Below are 23660 nucleotides of genomic sequence, written 5' to 3'. Positions count from 1 at the left end.
CACATCATGATGGAAAGTTCAGGCTGCATGGTAACTTGGTAGGTCACTGTCAATTGTTCATTTTCCAATAAGGCTCAATAACAGGGTAAGAGCTATGTCTCAAAGAAAAAAAATAGTTGTCTACAGATGATGGTTAGGTCACTGCTCCAAAATCAAAAAAGTCTCTTCTATGATTCACCTGTAAGGGTCTCTATAAGGCTCCAAATAACATCCTAATCTGCCACTGATATCTCAAACATTACTGAGTCTGCTGGATCATATGTTCCAAGGACAGCCAGCACAGCAGCCTTGACCTCTCAAAGAGCCTTTTCCTATTCTAGACCCCACACAAAGCTATTTTTTCTGAGTCACTTGGTATATGGGTTGAAGTAACACACCCAAGTGAGGAAGATTCTGATTCTAGATTACAAATAGGAACAATAAACACCATATTCCTTTCTTGGTGGTGGGAAAAGCCAAGTACATAACTTAACCTTTATCTTAAAAATAGTATCTTTATGACCACACCAATGGACTTCTATAAATTTGAAAGAGGTCAAACACTTTGAATTTTAGATACATTTATTTTCCATCCTCTGGTGCACATATGCATCACCAAGGTCAAAGTGCTTGCTATCTCCTGTTCACTTGGTCCAATCAACATAATGCCATCAATATAGTGGATGAGTGTGATACTATATCAGAAGAATGATCAAGATTCCTGCAAACTAGGTAGTGAAACAAGGCTTGAGAGTTAATATACACATTTAGTACAACTGTTAAAGTATACTGCTGGGCTTGCCAACTAAAAGCAAATTGCACCTGGTTGTCTTTATGGACAGGTACTGAGAAAAACACATTTGCTAGATCAATAGCTGTATCCCATGCACCAGATGTGTTAATTTGCTCAGGTAAAAACTACCTTATACAGTAGTTGCAATTGGATTCACTACTTGATTAAGTGTTCAACAGAAAACAGTCATGCTACATGATCCATCTGTTTTCTGCAGAGTCCAGACAGGAGAGTTAAAGAGAGATGTGGTGGGAACCCCCTCCATTCCTACAGGGAGGCAGTGATAGTTTTGGTTCACTATTTTCCACTGGCTTCCCCCTGGCCTTTGCAACCATACCAGCCTTCACTCTCTAGGTCAGGGAACCCATGTGGAAATTCTGACAAGTTCTAAGTGTATCTATTCCAATTACACATTCTGGAACTAGATGGTGTTGGTGGAAAATCACAGCATGATTTCAGGGATCTACTGGACCTACTGTGAGTCAGATTTCAGACAAAACTCCTCTAATCACCTGATTTCCAAAATTCCCTGCTCTAACTACAGGGCTCTAACGCTTCTTGGGAACTCTCAGAATTAGAGGCAATTCAGAGAAAAATCGAGGAAACTCTAATTGTTTTCTTTATTGCAGTGTGCAGTTGCACTTATAAAAGGCCTTAAGTCTCCCTGAGAAGGATGGGGAAAAGATAACAGTATTTTCTCTGGTATTTTATCAAGATCATTCCTTAGGGGTCCTGGCAGTCACTTTAATCAAAGGTTCTGGGTCTGCAAACTATCTTAAGTGTGGAATTTTGTTCACAGATGGAGCAACCCTATCGCCATGATCCAATGTAGCTTCATTTGAGAATTGTTTTTGCTTATACACATCAAACAAAAATGCAATAGGCTTCTTATATATTTCATTCCTTGAAATACAATGAAGGATTAGCCAGTACACCACCAAAAATATCACTTTGCCCATTACAAAAATCATGTTCATCTTGTTGTTGGTGATTCAGTGTGGCTACTTGGCAACTGCTACTTGGGGCTCAAATAGGTCCACTGCATTTCTTTATTTATTATTTTTTACTATTTTACATATCAATCTGAGTTACTTCTCCCTCCCATCCTTCCAGGGCCCCTAATCCCACCTCCCATCCCATTCCATCCCCACTCCACTGCCAGGGTGAGGCCTTCCAGGAGGGATCATCAAAATCTGTCAAATTGTTTAGAGTAAGGTCTAGGCCCTCCCTCCTGCCTCTAGGTTAAGGGAGTAACCCTCCATGGGAAATGTCCTCTCAAAGTCCTTTCATGCACAAGGGATACATCCTTGTTCCACTGTCAGTGGTCCCTTAGACTGCCAGGCCTTCTAACTGAGACCCATGTTCAAGGGGTCTGAAGTGGTCCAATGCTGGTTTCCCAGCTATCAGTCTGGGTGTCCATGAACTCCCCCTTGTTCAGGACAGCTGTCTCTGTGGGTTTATGTAGCCTGGTCTTGACCCCTTTACTTATCACACCTCTCTCTCTCTTTGCAACTGGATTCCAGGAGTTTGGCCTGATGTTTAGCTGTGGATGTCTGTTTCTGTTTCTAACAACTACTTTCATGAAGGTTCTATGGTGGCATATGCGTTAGTTATCAATCTCATTATCAGGAAAGGGCATTTAAGGTAGCCTCTCCACTGTTTCTAAGATTGTTAGCTGGAGTCATCCTTGTAGGTTTCTGGGCATTTCTCTAGAGTCAGTTTTCTCTTCAAATCTATAATGGTTCCCTCTATTATGGTACCTCTTTTCTTGCTCTTATCTATTCGTCCCCTGACTCAATCTTCCTGGTCCTACACGTCCTCCTCTCCTCCTCTTTCTCCTAAATCACTCTCCATTCACTGCCCCACTTTGCTCACAATAAGCTAAGGAAATTTTGTCCCTGTCCCCTTCTGTGAGGGACCTTGTTTGAATCTCTTAGATTCCTCTTGTGTCCTAGTTTCTCTGGTGGTGTGAATTGTAGGCTGGTGATCCTTTGCTCTATGTCTAAAATCCATATATGAGTGAGTAATACTATGTTTCCTTTTTGTGACGAGTTACTTCATTCAGGATGGTTTCTTCAAATTCCATCCATTTGCCTGCAAATTTCAAGATTCCATTTTTTTTTCTGCTGAGTAGTATTCCATTATGTAAATGTGCCACATCTTCTTTATCCATTCTTCACTTGAGGAGCATCTAGGTTGCTTCCAGGTTCTTGCTATTACAAATAATGCTGCTATGAACATAGTTGAACAGATGTCTTTGTTGCATGGATGTGGATCATTTGGGTATATGCCTAAGATTGGAATTGCCAGGTCCTGTTTCCCTGAGGAATCACCATACTGATCTCCAAAATAGCTGTACAAGTTTGCACTCCCACCAGCAGTGGAGGAGTGTTCCCATTTCTCCACATCCTCTCCACCATAAGCTGTCATTGGTGTTTCTGATTTTAGCCATTCTGACAGAGTAAGATAGTATCTCAGTGTTGTTTTGATTTGCATTTCTCTGATGGCTAAGGCTGTTGAGCACTTTCTTAGGTGTGTTTCAGCCATTTTGGATTCCTCTATTGAGAATTCTCTATTCAGGTCTGTACCCCACATTTTAATCAGGTTATTTGGTGTTTTAGTGATTAGTTTCTTGGGTTCTTTGTATATTTTGGACAATCAGCTCTCTGTCAGATGTGGGGTTGGTAAAGATTTTTTCCTACTTTGTGGGCAGCCTTTTGGCCCTGTAGACTGTGTCCTTTGCCTTACAGAAGCTTCTCAGTTTGAGGAGGTCTTATTTATTAATTGTTGATCTCAGTGGCTGTGCTACATGATCTCCTGTATCAATTTGTTCAAGGGTACCTCCCACTTTTCTCTTTTAAAAGGTTCAATGTGTCTGGATTTCTGTTGAGGTCTTTGATCCATTTGGACTTAAGTTTTGTGCATGGTGATAGACATGGGCCTGTCTGCAGTCTTCTAAACACCATCATCCAGTTGTGCCAGCACCATTTGGTGAAGATGCTTTCCTCCTCCCATTATATACTTATAGCTGTTTTGTCAAAAATCAGGTGTTTGTAAGTGTGTAGGTTAATATCAGGATTTTGGATTCTATGCCACTGGTCTACCTGTCTATTTTTGTGCCAATACCAAGCTGTTATCAGGACTATAGCTCTATAGTAGAGTTTGAAGTCGGGAATTGTGATGCCTCCTAATATTCCTTTATTGTATAGGGTTGTTTTTGGCTATTCTGGGTCTTTTGTGTTTCCATATAAAGTTGAGTATTATCCTTTCAAGGACAGTGAAGAATTGTGCTGGAATTTTGATGGAGATTGGATTGAGTCTGTAGACTGCTTTTGAAAAGATTGCCATTTTAACTATGTTTATCCTACCTATTTAAGAGCATGTGATATCTTTCCATTTTCTGGTTTCTTCTTTAATTTATTTCTTTAAAGACACAAAGTTCTTGCTATATAGTTCTTTCACTTGTTTGGTTAGGAGCATTACCCCCAGATGTTTTATGTTGTTTGTGGCTATTTTAAAGGGTGCTGTTTGTTTCTGATTTCTTTCTCAGCCCCAATATTGTCTGTATATAGTAGGACTACTGATTTTTTTTTCTTTTTTTTATTTTTCCTTTTTTTTTTTTTTTTTTTTTTTTTTTTAAATCTTGTATCCTGCTAATTTGCTGATTGTGTTTATCAGCTGCAAAAGTCCCCTGGTAGATTTTTTTTTCCAGGTCACTTATGTAAACTATCATATCATCTGCAAATAGTAACAGTTTGACTTCTTGCTTTCCAATTTGTATCCCCTTGGTTTTCTTTTGTTGTTTATTGATCTACCTAGCACTGCAAGTACAATATTGAAGAGATATGGAGAGAGTGGACAGTGTCTTGTTCATGATTTTAGAGGAATCTCCTTAAGCTTATCTCCATTTAGTATAATGTTGGCTGTTGGTTTAGTGTATATTGCTTTTATTATATTTAGGTATGTTTCTGTTATCTCTGATCTCTCCAAGACCTTTATTATGACAGGGTGTTGGATTTTGTCAAAGGATTTTTCAGCATCTAGTGAGATGATCATGCAGTTTTCCCTTTTCAGTTTGTGTATATTGGTTGATCACATTGATAGATTTTCATATGTTGAACCATCCCTATATCCCTGGGATGAAGCCTACTTGATCATAGTGGATGATTTCTGTGATGTTTTCTTGGATTCAATTTGCCAGTCTTGTATTTAGTATTTTTGCATCAATGTTCATGAGGGATATTGTTCTGTAGTTCTCTTTCTTAGTTCTGTTTTTTGTGTAGCTTGGGTACCAAGGTAATTGTAGCCTTGTAAAATGAGTTTGATAATGAACCTTGTGCTTCTATTGTGTGGAACAATTTGAGGAGTATTGGTATTACCTCTTCTTTGAATTTCTGGTAGAATTCTTTAGTGAAGCCATCTAGCACTGAGCTTTTTTTTTTTTTTTTTGGTTGGGAGGCTTTTGATGACTGCTTCTATTTCATTAGGGGTTGTTATAGGTATATTTAAATTGCTTATTGTTCTTGATTTAATTTTGGTAAGTGATAGTTATCCAGAAATTTGTCCATTTCTTTGAATTTTCAAATTTTGTGGACTACAGGTTTTCAAAGTATGACCTGAAAAGTCTCTGGATTTCCTCAGTGTCTGTTGTTAATGTCCCTACTTTTGTTTCTGATATTGATGATTTGCATTTTTTTTCTCTGCTTTTTGATTAATTTGGATAAAGGTATATCTATCTTGTTGATTGTCTCAAAGAACAACCTCTATGTTACATTGATACTTTTTATTGTTTTCCTAGATTCTACTCAATTAGATTATTTCCAGACACCTACTCCTCTGGAATGTGTTTGCTTCTTTTTGTCCTAGACCTTTCAGTTGTGTTGTTAATTCTCTAATGTGACTATACTCCAGTTTCTTCACTTAGTGCTATGAACATTACTTTTTTAAAGTGTCCCATAAGTTTGGTTATGTTGTGTCTTCCTTCTCATTGAATTCTAGGAAGACTTTAATTTCTGTCTTTATTTCTTCCTTGACTCTGGAATGGTGAATGGTACAGTTGTGCATTGTTCAGTTTCCATGAGTTTGTAGGGTTCTGCAATTTATGTTGTTGTTGAAATCCAACTTTAAAGCATGGTGGTCTGATAAGATACAGGGGGCTGTTTTTTTTTTATGTTGAGTTTTGCTATGTTGTAGAGTATGTGGTCAATTTTAGAGAAGGTTCCATGTGAAGCTGAGAAGAAGGTATATTCTTTTGTGTTTGAATGGAATGTTCTATAGATGTCTGTTAAACCCAATTAGGACATAACTTCTGTTAGTTTTTGTTTGTTTGTTTGTTAAGTTTCTGTCTGGTTGTCCTGTCTAGTGGTGAGAGTGGGGTGTTGAAGTCTCCCACTATGAGTATGTGAGGTTTTATGTGAGCTTTGAGTTTTAGTAGAGTTTCTTTTACTAATGTGGGTGCCTTGGTCTTTGGGGCATAGATGATCAGAATTGAGAATTTGTACTGATGATTTCTCCTGTGATGAATATGAAATGACCTTCATCATTTCTTTTGATTGATTTTGGTTTGAAGCCTAACTTGTTAAATAGTAGAATAGCTACACCTGCTTGCTTTTTGGGTCCATTTGATTGAAAGATCTTTTCCCAACCCTTTACCCTGAGGTAGTGCCTATCTTTGAAGCTTAGATGTGTTTCTTGTATGCAATAGAAGGATGGATTCTATCTTCTTATCAATTCTGTTAGCCTGTGTCTTTTTATAGGCAAGTTAAGACCATTAATATTGAGGGGAAATAAGGACCATTGATTGTTAATTCTTGTTTGTTTTAGATTTGTTGTTGGCAGTAGTACTGTGAGTATACTTGCACAGCTTTTTCTTTAGGTTCTGGCAATGTGAAATTATCTATTGCCTATGTGTTTGTGAGGGTAGTTAACTTCCTTGGGTTGGACTTTTCCTTTCAGAACTTTCTGTAGCGCTGGATTTGTGGATATGTATTGTGAAAGTCTGGCTTTGTCATTGAATACCGTGTTTTCTCCATCTATACTGATTGTGTGTTTTGCTGGGTATAGTAGCCTGGGCTGTCATCCTTGGACTCTTAGTATTTGAAGAACATTTATCCAGGACCTTCTGGCCTTCAGAGTTTCCATGGAGAAGTCAGGTGTAATTTTGATAGGTCTGCCTTTGTATGTTACCTGTCCTATTTCCTTTGCTGCTCTTAATATTCTTTCTTTATTCTGTATGGTAGGTGTCTCAGCCAGAAGGACTGAGCAGTCTAAGGGACCTCAGAGAGTGGAGCCAGGATGTATCCCTGGAGCACAAAAGGACTTTGCGAACATATCCCCCATGGAGGGATAACTGCCTTAATCTAGAGACAGGAGACAAGCCCTAGTCCCTACTGCACATGACCTTTCAGACCTACATGACCCCAACTGGATGGCATTCCCCTACATATGGAATTGGTGTGGGGGGATGGGAGGGGAGGGGGGTTAGAGTGCATGTGAGAGGGCAGAGAGGGTAAAAGTGAGGGAAGGAGGGAGAAAGAAAAGGAGGGAGGGAGGGAGAGAGAGGGAACTGGGATCGACATGTAAAATAATAAATTAAATTAAAAAAAAATGCTTTGACTCCAAAATTTAAGTTCAAGGACAAGTTACTGGGGGAAAGGATTTCTATTTTTGTTTCCACAGAAAATGAAAAGATGTGGATTCCTTCCACACTAATGTGGTTTGATCAAGCCAGACCACCTGAAACAGAGTACCAGGTGATCCTACATTCAAAACAGCTGGAATAAGCAGCCTTACAGACTACAGCCAGGATTTCTGCATCTTCTTAGAATCCCCCATGATAGCGCCCCTTACCAGCAGGAAGTAGTTTTGAAAGAACGATGCCCAAATTCCCAAATATTGTCTATAAATGTTTGTATTCATTTAAATGGACTTGGTTATATAAAATAAATAAATAAAAAGAAATCAGAAATATTTTTGCCTGAAAAAAAAAATAAAAAGAGCATATAAAAACCCATGTGGGAAAAGCGAAAGCACTGTCTACAGAACTTACCACAGTAATGAACACATGTGTTAGCAACAGTTCTCAACCTGTGGGTTGTGACCCCTTTGGGGGTTTAACAACCCTTTCACAGGGTTCAAGTATCAGATATCCTCTACATACCAGATATTTACATTATAATTCATAGAAGTAGCAAAATTTTAGTTATAATGTGGCAACAAAAATAATTTTACAGTTGCGGGGGAGGTCACCACAACATGAGGAACTGTATTCATGGGTTGTAGCATTAGGAAGGTTGAGAACCTCTGTGCTACAGGGAACTGTCACATCATCACCTAGTCACTCCCATTACTCCCTTTTGTATAGTTGCCCTCATTTATATTGTTCTGCCATCATGAATCACGTCATCATGTAATTCTGACAGAAACTTTTATTCATGAGTATCCCAAAATGTTTCCTTTCCCTCTTAATACTAAACAACTGTATTTTCATAATAGTTTAGAAAAACACTGCCTTATAAAAGCAGTGTGGCATATGACAGAATAGGTTTTATCATCACTATCTGAAAGTTAGCAACATTATTTTCATAAACATCTGAAAACTATTTTAATCATAGTGAAAATATATAAATGGACAGTAATACAACCACTTGTGTTGCTTTTAAATTACACAAAAAGTTCTTAATCAAATAAATAAGTCAAGGGGATCCTAAACAAACAATACTTTAATTCCACTACTGTCAAACATTTAATAGACATACTCATAATATGACTTAGTTCCAAAGCAATTAAAATGTGACTTGGGGGTAGAAAAGCTACCTTAGTTGTTAAGAGTGCTTGTTGCTCTTTTTTTTTTTCTTATTTTACATATAGATGCCAGTTCCCTCTCCCATGCCCCCAACACACTCTCCCATCCCATTCCCCACCCACTCCTAAGGGAGGGTGAGGCTTTCCAGGAGGGATCATCAAAATCTGTCAAGTCATCTGGAGTAGGGACTAGGCCCTCCCTCCTGCCAATAGGCTAAGGGAGTATCCCTCCATGGGAATGTCTCCCAAAGTCCTTTCTTGTACCAGGTGATACATCCTGTCCCACTGTCAGAGGTCCCTGAGTCTGCCCCGGCCTTCTAACTGAGACCCATGTTCAAGGCATCTGAGTGGATACAATGCTGGTTTCCCAGCTATCAGTCTGGGGGGGGGGTCCATGAGTTCCCCCTTGTTCAGGTCAGTTGTCTCTGTGGGTTTATGTAACCTGGTCTTGACCCCATTTCTTATCACTCCTCTCTCTCTCTGAAACTAGATTCTAGGAGTTCAACTCAGTGTTTAGCTGTGGTTGTCTCCAGCTTGGTCTTGACCCTGTTGTTCATCAGTTCTCCCTCTCTGCAACTGGATTCCAGTGTTTAGCTGTGGGTGTCTGCTTCTGTTACCATCAGTGACTTAGCATGGCAGATACTGCCACTAGCTAACCATAGAGGTCTGGAGGTTTGTACAGACAGGCAGGAAGTGATGTAGCTGGGCAGAATAAGAATATAAGGAGGGACAAACAGAAAATTGCTCTCTTCTCTACAAAGATGTAGCAAGCAAAGGAGATGCAGGGCCGACATTCCCAATAAGCCAAGACCAGTGGAAACACTTAGATTGATAGAAATGGGTTAATATTTAAGAGAGAGCTAGCCAATAAGAAATGCTAGAAACAGGTCAACAATTTTATAATTAGAACAGTATCTCTGTGTGTTATTTGGGGCTGATGTGACTCTGGGACCAGGCTGGTGGGAAACTGCTCATAACACAGCTACTAGATTGTAGTGAGATAGTCCTTCTGTGGCACTGACCACGCCCATTAGGGGGTGGAGCCATGGGCGGAAGTGACCTGTGCAAGGAGGTCGGAGGAAGAGCCTGGAAAAGCTCTCTTGCTGGTGAGACTCGGACAGGAGAGCATCGGGTGGAATTTCCTGGTGTTCATCTGTCTAGGTTGTAAGTTATTTCTCCCTGAATAAACATCTATTTGGCCTATTTGTTTATCCTGATCCTTATTTAACCGCAATACTAGATGAGGGCTCTAAGATGACATATACGTTAGTTATCAGTCTCATTATCAGGGAAGGGTATTTAAGGTAGCTGTTTCTCAGATTGTTAGTTGGGGTCACCCTTGTAGGTCTCTGGACATTTCTCTAGTGTCAGTTTTCTCTTCAAATCTATAATGGATTCCTCTATTACAGTATCTCCTTTCTTGCTCTTGCCTTTTTGCCTCCCGATTCAATCTTCCTGGTCCCTCATGTTCTCCTCTCCCCTCCTCTTCTTCCCTTCTCTTTCTCCTAACTCCCTCTCCACTCACTGCCTCCCTCCGCCATTCCCAATATGCTCAGGAGATCTGGTCCCTTTCTGTGGAGTACCTGTTATGATTCTTTTAGGGTCCTCCTTGTATTCTAGCTTCTCTGGCTACTGAAGAATGGATAAAGAGGATGTGGTACATTTACACAATGGAATACTACTCAGCAGGAAAAAATATTAAAAACAATGGAATCTTGAAATTCATAGGCAAATGGATGGAACTTGAAGAAACCATCCTGAGTGAGCTAACCCAGTCACAAAAAGAATATGGTATGTACTCACTCATATATGGATTTTAGACATAGAGAAAAGGATCACCAGCTTATTGCTCTTGCAAAGGACCTGGGTTTGGTTCCCAACACCCACATAGTGGCTTATAGGCATACATATAGTGCATATATATTTGTGCATGGAAAAACACTCAGATTTTTATTTGAATTTGAATATATATATGTATATATATACATATACATACATACATATATCCACTTCTTTTCAATATAAGGCAAAATAATAGAAGTAAAAGGAAAACTTATGCACAGATCATTGCAAGCAATATACCATGATGAGACAGTTCATACAAAGCACCATTCTATTCTAATTTTCTCCATTATAAACGACTTGCAATATATAATCCAGACAGGATGTAACATGCTGATGAAATTACAAATCAGCACACATATAGTATATCACCCTAAATACTATGGAATGCTTGTAGTATACAAAATAAAATACTGATTACATTTTAAATGACAACAAATTTCCTACTGAAAACTTTCTTATTTATATAAATAAAGTATGACCAGATTTGCTATGAAATATAAGTTATTTATTTAGAGAATGTATTTCTACATATCTCAAGTTGGACTTGAACTCATGTTTCCCTGTATAAGCCAACAACATAGATAGCTCATTTACAGCATGCTGCACTTCATATTACATATGGTGGTACATGATGAAAGGAAAAAGAATGTCCACCAATCTCCATGAATAAAGCTAAAAATGCTTATTTGGTCCTATATGATAAACAGAATTAGGTTTAAGTTTATGAGGCTATTTTAAATCCAAGTAACTACATCTTTATTTGAAGATTAACATGTAGATATTTGAATGTTAAATTTAAAATGCTTCAAACACATACACATGCCACATTCAAAATCTGGTTATGGAACTAGAGAGATGGCTCATCTGTTAACAGTGTTTTCTGTTTTTTTTTTTTTTTTTTTTTTTCAGAGGACTAAGGCTTATTTCCACATCAGGTGGTTCAGACTGACCTGAACTCCAGTTCCACAAATCTGATGTTCCCTTCTAGCCTCTGAGAGGCTAAACACACACACACACACACACACACACACACACACACACACACTGCACAGACATAAATGGAGGGGATACACACATACAAATAAAATTTTTAAAAATTAAAACTGGTAATATATTAATAAGAAATGTATTCAAAATTAAGGCATTATTGAGTGGTCACTTAAAAATGCCTTTTAAGTTATATATGGATTTAGGAGTTTATAATCACCCAATTCTTTGTAGAATTCTGCACTTTTAAAGGATCAATATGCAACTCTCAAATATTTTTAGTAAAGAAAACTTAATTGTAAACACTGAGCTTTTCCAAGGTAGATGACTATTACAAAGTTCACTAGAAAATCAATATAGCATTTTAGTTGGAATTTGCTCATTAAACACCCACAGCTCAAATGCAAATTATGATGGAATGAATAAAGCAAATACGCATGCTTCTTTCTTTTTATTAAATGTAAAATCTACTGTTAATTGCATCTCGTATGTCATACAAACTTTTCTCCTTAACTATTAAATAGAAGCTTTAACAAAAGTCATTAGAGATTCTTTCTTTGACTTGAATAAATTTCAATATTTGTTCAGTAAAGGTTCACAGCAGTTAAATTACATTAACAAATATTATTAGCTACTATGTAAGCCAACTAAGTAAAATACTTATATTGTAGGTAAAACAAATCATTGGGTGTTTACAATAATATTTGGATATCTCCATTTTTAAACATGGTTATCAAATATCCTATAATTCTTACACAAATGAGGAAGATTCAGAGAGGATCACCCTCACCCACCACTACAAAATACTCAAATTTGTTTAGTAAGCTAATTGTTTTCTAATATGGGCAAGAGTAAATATGAAGAAGCTGAACCATACTAAGTATGAGTTTATTGAGTCAAAGCAGAGTACATATTTTCTTAGCAGAACTCAAGTTCATTGACAAACCTGTAGTCTACAGTTTTCAAACCATGTTTAAAACATAGTAGAAAAGAGACAGTGTATTGGAAAATATTCTAGTTTAAACAGTGAATCATTATTATCTAAGTAATATAATTTGAAAGATTGATATTTCTCAGAGAGAAGTATCTGTTCATGACATCTGTGTGGTGGCTATTTAAACACAACAGGCTGAATGAAGAGAGAAATCAGAATTTCTCACAACAATGCCACAGAAGACAATCAGCATCCCCAAATCCAAAGTAACAACACATAATGTGTAGAGAATATTTTGTAAAAGCTAAGTATTTATAAACAAATCGCCAATTCTCTGAATATCTTCTGTTGCAGATTTACATGAGGGTTAACAACTTTTGGGAGACACAATGTCAAATGTGACAACTGTTTCATGAAATGACCACATGATCATTCCTAACCATGGATATGATTTGTTTTACATATATAATTTACCTTCCTTAGCATACACTGTTTGTCAAAAACTTTAAAGTAGTGATTTCCTCAGGCCAGAAACAAGTAAGCAAACCCACTCCAGGCAGCCTGATGCCTCTCGTGGTAGCATCACAATACTGAACTGCTTTTGCGGAACAGACTATTACAATTTTCTCACAGTGGACCTGATTTTCTAACATTTTATGAATTAAAAATATTTATTATTATTATTATTATTATTATTACTATTACTATTATGTGTGTGCCCATTATGTTTATGTGTATGTAGGGTTTGTTAGTGTGTGGAGGTTAATGAAAATCTGTTGTGAAGTTGGTTTACTCTTTCCACATTTATGTGAATTCCAGAGAAAAAAGTCAGTATTTTCTGACTTTTTATTTTTTATTTTTCCACATTACCAAGCTGGGAGTCTTCACATATGTGGATATGTAATCTATATTTTAAGCATTTATATTGTGACTGGATAGAATACCTGAGGTTGTAAGATGCAAGGACTATGTTTTCATCCTCTTAACAATCACAACAAAACTCCTATGCTCTCCAGAAAAGCAAATTTACATTCTCCACTACAGTAAGAATGAACTACCTTCATATGTGAAATAATTTAAATGAGCTGATCATAAAATAATCTGTATTAAAAGAGAAAGGGCACTGTAAGTGATTACATTTTCAATTTGAATAAGTTGGAGACATATATAACTGTTAAAGTATATGTTAAAATATAGTAAGATAGATAGACAGACAGACAGATAGATGATAGACTTATAAACACAAGGCTTAAAAACTAAGGAGATCATTTGGCTAAAATCCAATATTGTCTTTATTTCAGTTTAATTGGAAGAGGATCTTGAATTCATCTTCTCCATGAGATATCAGGAACCTGGATTTCTCTTTGTACCAAAGGTTAATAAGAAATGTGTCTGCAAAAGTCAAACAGCATTAAATACCAAAAACTGATTATTATTCTACAGGAGTTGTTCTGTCATTCATAATCTCTCCATGCTTTAACCTTCCACAGCTAATCTTTAATGGATGACATTCAAGAAAGAGAAATAACCAACACATACAGCACAGATTCTAATGTGAGCTTTTAAGAAATAAAAAATAAGGCTTTTTAAGAAATATCAGTATTTTAACATTATAAAATAGTACTGAAAATACTGTTATATAAAAATTTCACAGTATCTGTATTATAATAATAATATTACAAAAGAGACAATAAGGCATTGCCACAGAAAGTTTAGAATAGAGAAAAGATTTAATTGAACAAATGGTTTTAAAAGTTAAAAACATCACTAACATAAAAAAAAATTAGTGATGCAATCAAGGATCATAATAGTATGTTTTACTATTATCCTCAACTGAATTAAAGCAATCTTTAAAATGTTAGGAGTTAGCCACTTTAATTTTAGTTGAAAAGAGATACTTCAAAAGTATAGTTGATTGATGTTTCAGCTACTTTGCTTTAAAATAAACCCTAATATTTGCAAGTCATCAATGATGTTTTCAAATAATATTAACACATGTGTGTAATTTAAATAAGTTAAAAAGAGTAAGTCCTCAATAGGAACAATGAAACAAACATTCCTTAGGCTAAACATATGGGGAGGTTCCTCTAAAGCTAAGTGAAATCTCATTATTGTATGTTTCTCCTTTATTTTCTTTTCTTGTAGAAGTCATCCCCCCCACCTACCCCCACCGAGGCAGGTTTATATAGTTCAGGCTAGCTTTGAACTGAGATCCTCCTAATGTTAAGAACACAAGTGTGTACCACCAAACCTAGTTTTGTTTTGTTTTTTTTTTTTTAACTTCCTTTTTATTTCTTTGTGTCTTTTCATCATGTACCCATCCCCCTGCCATAAAACAAAATGAAATTTAAGAGAAAAGAAAGGAAGGCAAAATCTCATTATAGAAACTGTAGTTTGATACAATGAGTCACACAATAAACCCTTTATCCATACATTTTTACATGCAGGGGTTCATTCCAAAGAATCCCTGGTCTGGTTTAAGGTCCCTGATCTCTGCTACCCCATCTACTCTGGTCCCTCACTGGGATTCTTCCTGGACATCCTGTTGATGCCCTATGTCCTGGAGATCCTGTAGCCCTGAGTCCAAAGGAGTGATCACACCTCTCTATGCTTCAGGAGATCACAGACAGGGTGGCTGTTGGGGTGGGCCAACATAATCCTGGTTCTGAACCTGGGCAGTTTGCAGGGTTGGTCAGCCTGCCAGCTCTCCGGTCTCCACCACCAGGGTGAGTTCTGCAGCATTGCTCTGGCTAGTTCATCCCTTGCAGCAATGAACAAGGGACAGGGCCATTTCTACTGTTTTCATATCCACAGGATAGGTTCTCCTACATATACACCTTAAGGGCCAGCACTACTGTGTTGCTCAAGTGAGGAAGGTGTAGGGGGCATTCTCCTGAGTGCTACAGCTGATAAAGGGCAGTAACAGCTCTCCTGCTTTTATGACCTCAGAGCCAGCTCTTTCACCTGCCTAAATTGCAGAGAGGTAGGAGTGATAAGAAAATGGGGTCAAGACCAGGTTACAGAAACCCACAGAGACAGCTGACCTGAACAAGGGGAGCTCATGAACCCCCAGACTGATAGCTGGAAAACCAGCATTGAACCGACTCAGACCCACTGAGTGTGGGTCTCAGTTATAAGGCCTGGGCAGTCTAAGGGACCTCTCACAGTGAATGCAGGATGTATCCCTGGTGCACAAAAGGACATTGGGAGCACATTCCCCATGGAGAGATATTTCCTTAGCCTAGAGGCAGCGGGGAGGGCCTAGTCCCTACTCCAAATGACTTGACAGATTTTGATGATCCCTCCTGGAAGGCATCACCCTCCCTGTGGAGTGGGGGTGCATGGGAGGGTGGTCTAGGAACATGGAAGGGAGGGAGGAAGAGGGAACTGGGATCAATATGTAAAATAAGAAAAAATAGGCATTGATGGGCTAGTTTCAAGGAGAGGGCATCTTTTCCCTCACCCCCAATACTGCATGACAGAGGAGTAGTAAGAACAGCTCTCCCACACCTCTGCTGATTTTGTTGTTTAGGCAAGGTACAGGGCCTGCTCTCCTGAGTGTTGGAGCTGGTAGGGGGCCAAACTCAGTTTCTTATATATATTAACAAACTTTCTCAGGTTTTAAAAGTTTAAGCCTGAAAATCAGGGGAAATGATTTAAAATAAATACAAATAAACTCTTTGTAAAACAAAGTAGGTATAAACACAGAGCCATTTCCTGTTACTAGATTTGGCAAATACTTACGCCTCTACAAATCTGTTATAAGCATTTTAATGGAGTCCAATTGAGGAAGAGCTCCAGAAAACAACGTGGTAACAATTATTTAGACCTTCTATGAGTTAAACTTCACAAGCATTAGCCTAAAAATAAAAGCCAACTCCAACAGATTTTAACCAGTGCTGAGTGAGACTATCATTATATATGTGAGAAAAACACAGGAGTAAAAAGTATGCATTCAAAGTCTGAGCACTTCACAACCAGTATGTGTACAAAGTGTTGTGGTTGAAAAGTTCTTGCAAGCCAAAAAGGAAATGCTTGACAGTTCAAATCTTTATTTTTTTTTCTGATAGACAGTCAGTACCTAGTTCATAATGATACCTCAAGATACAGTTCTTTGATATGTAATGAAGCTTGCATTGTTTCTAAAAAGCATTTTAGGATTTAGGAAAATATCAATGACTATGATGACAATGACACTCTTTAAAAGGTGGGACAAGTAAAGGGCAAACGGATTTCTTGTGACAGTTGTCATAACTGAGCTTCAAATGCTCACAGACATGTAGAACGATAACATTCATATTTTTAAGTAAAAATGAACAGTGAAACAAAGGAAGCTAAATGACAACATACATGAAGGTGATGGGAGATGTTTCTCTCATTGGTTAATGAATAAAGCACTGTTGGCCAATAGGAAAGTAAGATAGGCAGGACTAGGAGAAAAGGAAGATTCGGGATAGATAGAGAGAGATTCAACATGTGAAGACTTGAGGGAGAACAACTCTCAACCTTCTCCATGGTAAGATAAGACCACGTGGAAATACTTAGATTAATAGAAATGAGTTAATATTTAAGACAGAGCTAGGCGATAAGTAATTCTAGTAACTGGCCAACAGCATTATCTCTATACAGTGTCTCTGTGTGTTATTTGGAGCTGGTGTGGCTCTGGGACCAGGCAGGCGGAAAAACCTACTCGTAACATGAAGGTTTATTTAGTCATACAAACCCAAAACTTTTCTACTTCATTTCTCTTATTTTGGATTCATAATTTACTAAAATGCTATGGAATATATACATGTCATTAACAATTTTTCTTAAATCCAATCCCTTGTGTCCCAATTTTCTGATGTAATTTTCTGTGTATTTCCCTTAAAGTTTATTCATAGTAAATCATTAATGGGGGCTGTGGGTAGGTAAAGTCCAGAAGCTCTGTCGAGTGTTTTCCACTTTTGCTCTAGTTCTCATTTTCTTAAAGACAGGGCCATTCACTGAACCTGAAGCTTAATGGATTCATAAGACTAGCTGAGCAGTGAGTTCTGGGATCTCCCTCTCTTCATCTCCCTAGCACTAGTGTCACAGTCAGATGACCCACATCTGACTTTTTACTAGTGTCCTGAGGAATCCCAACCAAGCTTCACTTAAAGACCAACAAAATTTGTCTTTCATTCAATACATATGCATAAAGACTGCTTATTTTAACACAATGATGTTACAAATGCTATATTTTTACTACTTTTACTTAATTTTGAGGTATGATTTTTGCATATCAACAAATATTTCTCAGAAAACTCATAATTATTGTATCACATCTCACAACATGAATAATCAAAATTTATCTAATAATTTCCTCATTAGATTTGTTAATATTCTTATAATCAGAACTAACACAATAAAAACATTATTACAAATTTGTATATTTTATATACTCTAAGAAAATGTAGAGTAGGAGGATAATTTGCCTCATATTAACAAATTTTAAAACTACAATTTTTTGCATCATATTTATTATTTCTAGTATTTATCTCGGTGTTCAGCCAGTATTTACCTTTTTGTGGAAGCTGTTTCATAAACATTAATAGTTTGCTTACAAACATTATAAGATGCATGTATACTCATATTATACTTCACCAAATACACATTTTGAAATAAACATATGATATACAGTAATAAAAACAAACATCTATACTTACATGGATTATTGGTTCTTTTATGTTACACGATACGAAGCATCACTAACATGTAATCAGAGTCCTGCATTGCTTCTCTTTCTATTACTCTGCTGATGTAATTGCTTTTATTTTCTAGTGTTTTGCTTTTGAATGCAATTCATACATACAAGGTAGAATGTGAGTTTATTAAAACATTTCATCTATTTAGAAATGATGAAAATTTCAAGAATGAAACAGCGACAGAAGTTTTTAGAGTTTCAAATCAATGAAATGTTTTGCCTTTCTTTTTTAATCTCGAGTCCATTGCTATGCTTCTGAGAAACTATACAACCCTGTCATTTTCATTGGTTAGGTGGAAATAAGACATTTAAAACAATATTCTTTTATGAATTAAAAATACATGACTAATAAGAACAATTAAATTCCTTCCATTTTTGTATGTATTATTCAAATTGTTCAATCAAGAATTCTTAAATATATAATACATAAATATTTGAACGACATACTGAACTGTATTATTCAAAAGTTAAATAGCAACTTTTACTGCTCAATGAGTTTCTTCAAGAGATAGGCTAAGTTACATTAAATCATTACCATGTCATGATACCCCCCCAAATATTCAATTATTTCTACAGTACATACAAAGTAAATTATGCACATATTTCAAAATAAATCTTACATACTGTCTTATCAATTAGTATGTATATATAAGCAATTAGTATATGTGTGTGTGTGTGTGTGTGTGTGTGTGTGTGTGTGTGTATGGTTTTTATAAAAATTCAAGAAACTTCCCAAAAATTCTAACTTGTATTATTCATTTTAATGTATTACTAATTTTCCTTAAATATATTCTTATATTTCCCTTTCAAAAAGAAACAAAAAGTTTATGGTTACTTGTCACTAAAGAAAAGTTGCCATCAAGTATTCAATTAGATTATTTATTTGCATTCATCTTAATCACATCACACAGGAGTTTTTATTTAGAATTACCATCATCAATAAAATTTTGAAAATAAACTATATTAATCATCTCTCTGATCTAAAATTCTCCTATTCTTTTATATATGTAACCAAGTTAAGCAGTTCAGAAGATGTAGTTATAATCTAAAATTAATCATTAAATAATTTCATAAGATATGAAATTGTCAAAAAAGGAACCTCTAAAATACTTCTGAATGTTTATCCATCATTTTATAAATTTTCACTTTTCCTAACACAGGAAAACAGTGCAAGAAAACAAGCTACAATAACTACATAGATGGAGATCACAGACCAGAATCCAGTGACCATATTTCTAACATATAAATATGTTTTAAAATTTTCTTCAGGCAAAGACCTGTGTATGAGTAAGACAGTTTCCAAAACCTAAGGTGGTCATGTACAACATTAAAATGTAGCAACCTCAAGGAAAACATTACCTCTGTCATCATCTACATTATCAGATGTTAACCTATTAACTGCATAAAACAGGTATTTTTTTAATTGAATGTAGGTTTCCATTGGTAATGAATAGAGAACTATCTTAATACAAAGGAGAAGTATTTCCTCTCCAAGAGCTAAAACAATAAGTGGTATTTGAACTGCTGGTTGAAAGGTGGAGGCACTGGTAATCATTATTTCCCCTTGTTTGTTCAGGCCCTTCCAACAAAACAAACAACCTTTTTGTGATTGGATTGACATGGTGTTAACAATGCATTTAATGCCCAAATCAGTGTGAATACAGGTAAAGCCCTCACTAATACCAGTACCAGGATGTTAAAGCCACCTATTTTCTAAGCAGCCAAAAGGGAAAAAAAAAAGCTTCTCCTTTGGCAAACAAGGCAATGAGCTAGTATCCACCAGCACACATCCTACAATCACCTTCTAGCTTAGTGTGAACACTCTTCTCCTACCTGCGGTCCTTTCAGCAATTCCAGCCTCTGCTGCTTTCTCGTGGAGCTCCAACTTAAGCTTTAATTTTCTCTTTTCTTTATCTTCTTTAGTCAATTTTTCTTGTAGCTAAAACAAATTAAAAAAAATCATTCTTATCCGATGAATGTCTTCCATATATAATAAATTCCAAAAGAAGATTTTGTTGCTGTTAAATTCTTATATAATATTAGATTTAACCGCTTAAATACACTGACTCTCAGAAAAAAATTAACCTTTCAGTATACTCTCTAAGTAGTAACTACCTGAAATTATACAAAAATGGAATAATTTTTACACACATATGTGTGTGTGTGTGCATATAGACATAAAACAGGAACAACAGTGCTACTAAAACTACCTACTACAGAAGCTGCTCATTCATTCCTTTATCTTAAAGGATTCGAAAGGGCTCTGCTGATCCTAAAATAATGGGCAGCAAGTTTGTGCTTCTCTTAGTAATTCTAATATTTTCAAAAAAAATCCATTAGGACTATAATATCTTAATATCTGATAAAAATCTGACTATGACTACTTTCTCATATTTCATTTAAATTTGCATATCTGATTCAAAATGACATGTCATAACTACTAATTCAAAGTATGGAAAATATCTCATGCTCATACAGAATATTTCCCTTTATTTTTTTTCCATTCTTCCCTTTTTATCCCCTATGTTGTTTCCTTCCAGAAACAGCATTCATACTTCAGTTTGATTAGGTCAAACAATGAAAATATTATAATCAGAAAACTAAATAGAACTTTCAAAAGAACCAATAGAAAATGAACACTATTTAATAATATTGCTGGCAGACCAGAGGAATGTTAAGGAAGAACCAGAGGAAACAAAACATGATATGTACATTGAGCTGGATGCAAATAATAGTATAACAGGATACAAGACATAACATAATTTGCAATTGACATCTGGTTACATATATTACTGAAGTGAAAGAATACATAAATACTAATAAAAATGAAGAAAAATTAACAAAATAGCATGGAAATTGCTGATAATGTAAACAACATTCCATAATGATGAAGCCAAGTTTTACTACAGTGAATTTGAATATTTTCTTTACAGCAAAAAAAAAATTATCAGAGCTTTATGAAAAATGGGTGATATTACAGAAACCAAAAAAAAAAAAAAGGTTATTTTCTTAGCCAAACACTTAACTGAACCATACCTGGATGGCAAGATAACATAAACCTACTGTTGAGGCATTAAAACACAAAATAAAACTGACTAATAGTGGACAGCAGAGAAAATTGAAATAATCAACATCTAATACATTGTTTACAGCAATTAGACTTTTTATATTTCTATACCTTTTTATTGCTGGTTCTGAGAATTTCCAGTTCTTTTTGAAGATAGGCTACTGATGTCTCTTTATTTAAGTCTGTGGTAACTTGACAAGAAGTCACAGATTCATACTTCATATCATTCTTTTCACATTCCATAATGCTATAATAAAGAAAATTATTAAATAATTTATATACAGGACTTCACAAATGACATAAATTTATTATTAACAACTAAATGTGTAAAGATATTTAAACTTAAACTTTTTATGAAGTTAACGTGTAATGGCTATAAACATTAAATATATCAACTTACAGATATACCAATTTTTCAGTTGGGAAAATTATGTTTGTAGAAAGCACATAGTGATCCCAAAGAGACTCTGGTAAAGTGTACTTACAAAAGGGTTCAGGTTTTAGAAGCTATAAATGTTTTGATTTATAGTTTTAGTTAGAATCAGCATAAATTTTGCTTTCCTGAAAATGGAAACAACCTTCTCCCAAATTTTATCAAAACAGTATCATATCATATTTTAATTATTAAATGGAAGACATTAAAATTAATATCTATTCCCCCAAATACTTAACTGTAAATATATTCCACAAGACAGTTGACAATGATATCAATATATAAGCAGGTAGTATAACGAAGAGATGAGAACAAAATGCATTGTTTTCTGGTGTTATGATTTTAGTATGTAAACATTAATGGATGAAAGGCACTGAGTCCTGGGACAGTCAATGAGTTCTCATACTGAATTATACTAAGATCTCATGGCAGGAATGTAAGCTGTACCATTTATCTTTCTTACATGATTATAATAATGTTTATCCATTATTCCATCATCCTTGACTCTATACTTTAAAATCATCCCAAATTGTATTTCAGTAAGAATCTGACACTAAGGAAGAACACCAAATCATTTATTGATTTTACTGTGTATTGATATCAATGAATATATCTTACTCAGTAATTTAGAACAGAATAGCAGTCCCACTATTCTTTTGGGGGAGAGGGTTTGGCTTTTCCACTTGCCTCTGCCTCCCAAGTGCTGGAATTAAAGTTATGTGCCACCACCACCTAGCCCAAAAACAATTTTAAATTAGTACTCTAGGAAATATGAAAACACTATTATGCTATCATTTTAAAATCTAATGTTATCTTTACTATACATGATTAGTTATCAAAGTAGCACAATCCCATTGATGATAAGCACAGGTATTAGACTCAAATTTCTTCACACTGGAAGACTTAATGTTACAGAAAAAAGGCAAAAGGTAGGTAGAGTATTCCAATTATCCCAAACAAAGAACAGAGAACTATGTAAAAAAAACATCTTTGAGAAGGTTTGAGCTTTAGTGAATCTTATATCAATTTCACAAATATCCTTTATACCCATAATGAAGTCATAGATAATATTGAGGAAGAATCAAACTTCACTGCATTCTTTAAGCTCATTTTGTGCTGTTATTCTCAGCTATCTAGACACATTATATCAATATCATGGAAGTAATAGGAAGCCTTTGCAGGGTCCTGAAATTGTCTTTATGTTACTGAAACATTTAATTTCTTTGCACCAAAATGAAGACTAGGGACAATGTATTAAAGAAGAAACATTATTCCTATTCTTACTTTTTAGATTAAATACTGAAACCAACACATACCTGCACTTTGTAGATGGCTCTTCATCTGGATAAGCACCAATGGCCTGTAAATTCTTGGAGTTCCTTCCTGGTAGTTCAAAGTGCTCAGATGTGACTTCATTATCTGATTGATTCATGTTTTGCTCAGAATTCATATTCAGCTGCTCATCTGCTGATGCACTCTCACTTCCTACTGAACCCTATTGTACAAGACAAATGGCTGTATCTGTACAAAAACAAAAGTATATGATACATAAAAGTATATCACCACATATGAAAATTGTTGAATCAAATGAACATTCTTATGAAGACATCCTCATAGCTATTTACCACAGTTACTAGTCTTACTCTACTATCATTGATTAAGTATGTGAAGACCAGTATTTGTCATCCACATTTTCACTTCCCGAACAAAAGCTGTTTAGAGTAATAGCTTACAAATCAGGCTCTTTACAGCAACATTAACAGAGCAGGCTATACCTATCTAACTGAATAAAAGGCTCTGGGAGCAGGGTCCTATATTTTTACATTGCCTAAATGAGTACATCAGCTTCGAGGACCACTATTCTCAAAATAGCAAGCAATAAGGATATGACTATTACGAATCAATGGAACTATGGATCAGACTGCCTGGGGGAACATTACAACCTTAATGAGTATATACTGCCATACAAATTATTCAAGACATTTCCTGTTTATAAAATGTAAATAAAATATCACATACTTAACTAAGTATCTTAAATACCAATAAATATGATTTGTTTCAGTAACATCATCAAAATATTAAAATGGATATAAG

General features: G+C 35.7%; 1 protein-coding gene across 1 annotated transcript in view; it reads right to left on the bottom strand.

Annotated features, from left to right (window-relative positions):
* Positions 1-23053, bottom strand: part of Mipol1 (mirror-image polydactyly 1) — a 178962-nt gene extending 155909 nt beyond the window's left edge. Inside the window, exons 1-3 of the mRNA XM_051195882.1 lie at positions 22883-23053; positions 21245-21380; positions 19900-20005 (exon numbers count right to left, since the gene is read on the bottom strand). Coding sequence (XP_051051839.1) covers positions 19900-20005; positions 21245-21380; positions 22883-23016 — 376 coding nt within the window. The 5' untranslated portion in view covers positions 23017-23053. The remainder of the gene's footprint in view (positions 1-19899; positions 20006-21244; positions 21381-22882) is intronic.
* Positions 23054-23660: the final 607 nt, after the last annotated feature.

The sequence above is a fragment of the Phodopus roborovskii genome, unplaced genomic scaffold (assembly GCF_943737965.1).
Source record: "Phodopus roborovskii unplaced genomic scaffold, PHOROB, whole genome shotgun sequence".
Classification (NCBI taxonomy): Eukaryota; Metazoa; Chordata; class Mammalia; order Rodentia; family Cricetidae; genus Phodopus; species Phodopus roborovskii.
Note: the sequence above shows the minus strand (reverse complement) of the source record. Positions and strands in the feature narration are given on the sequence as shown.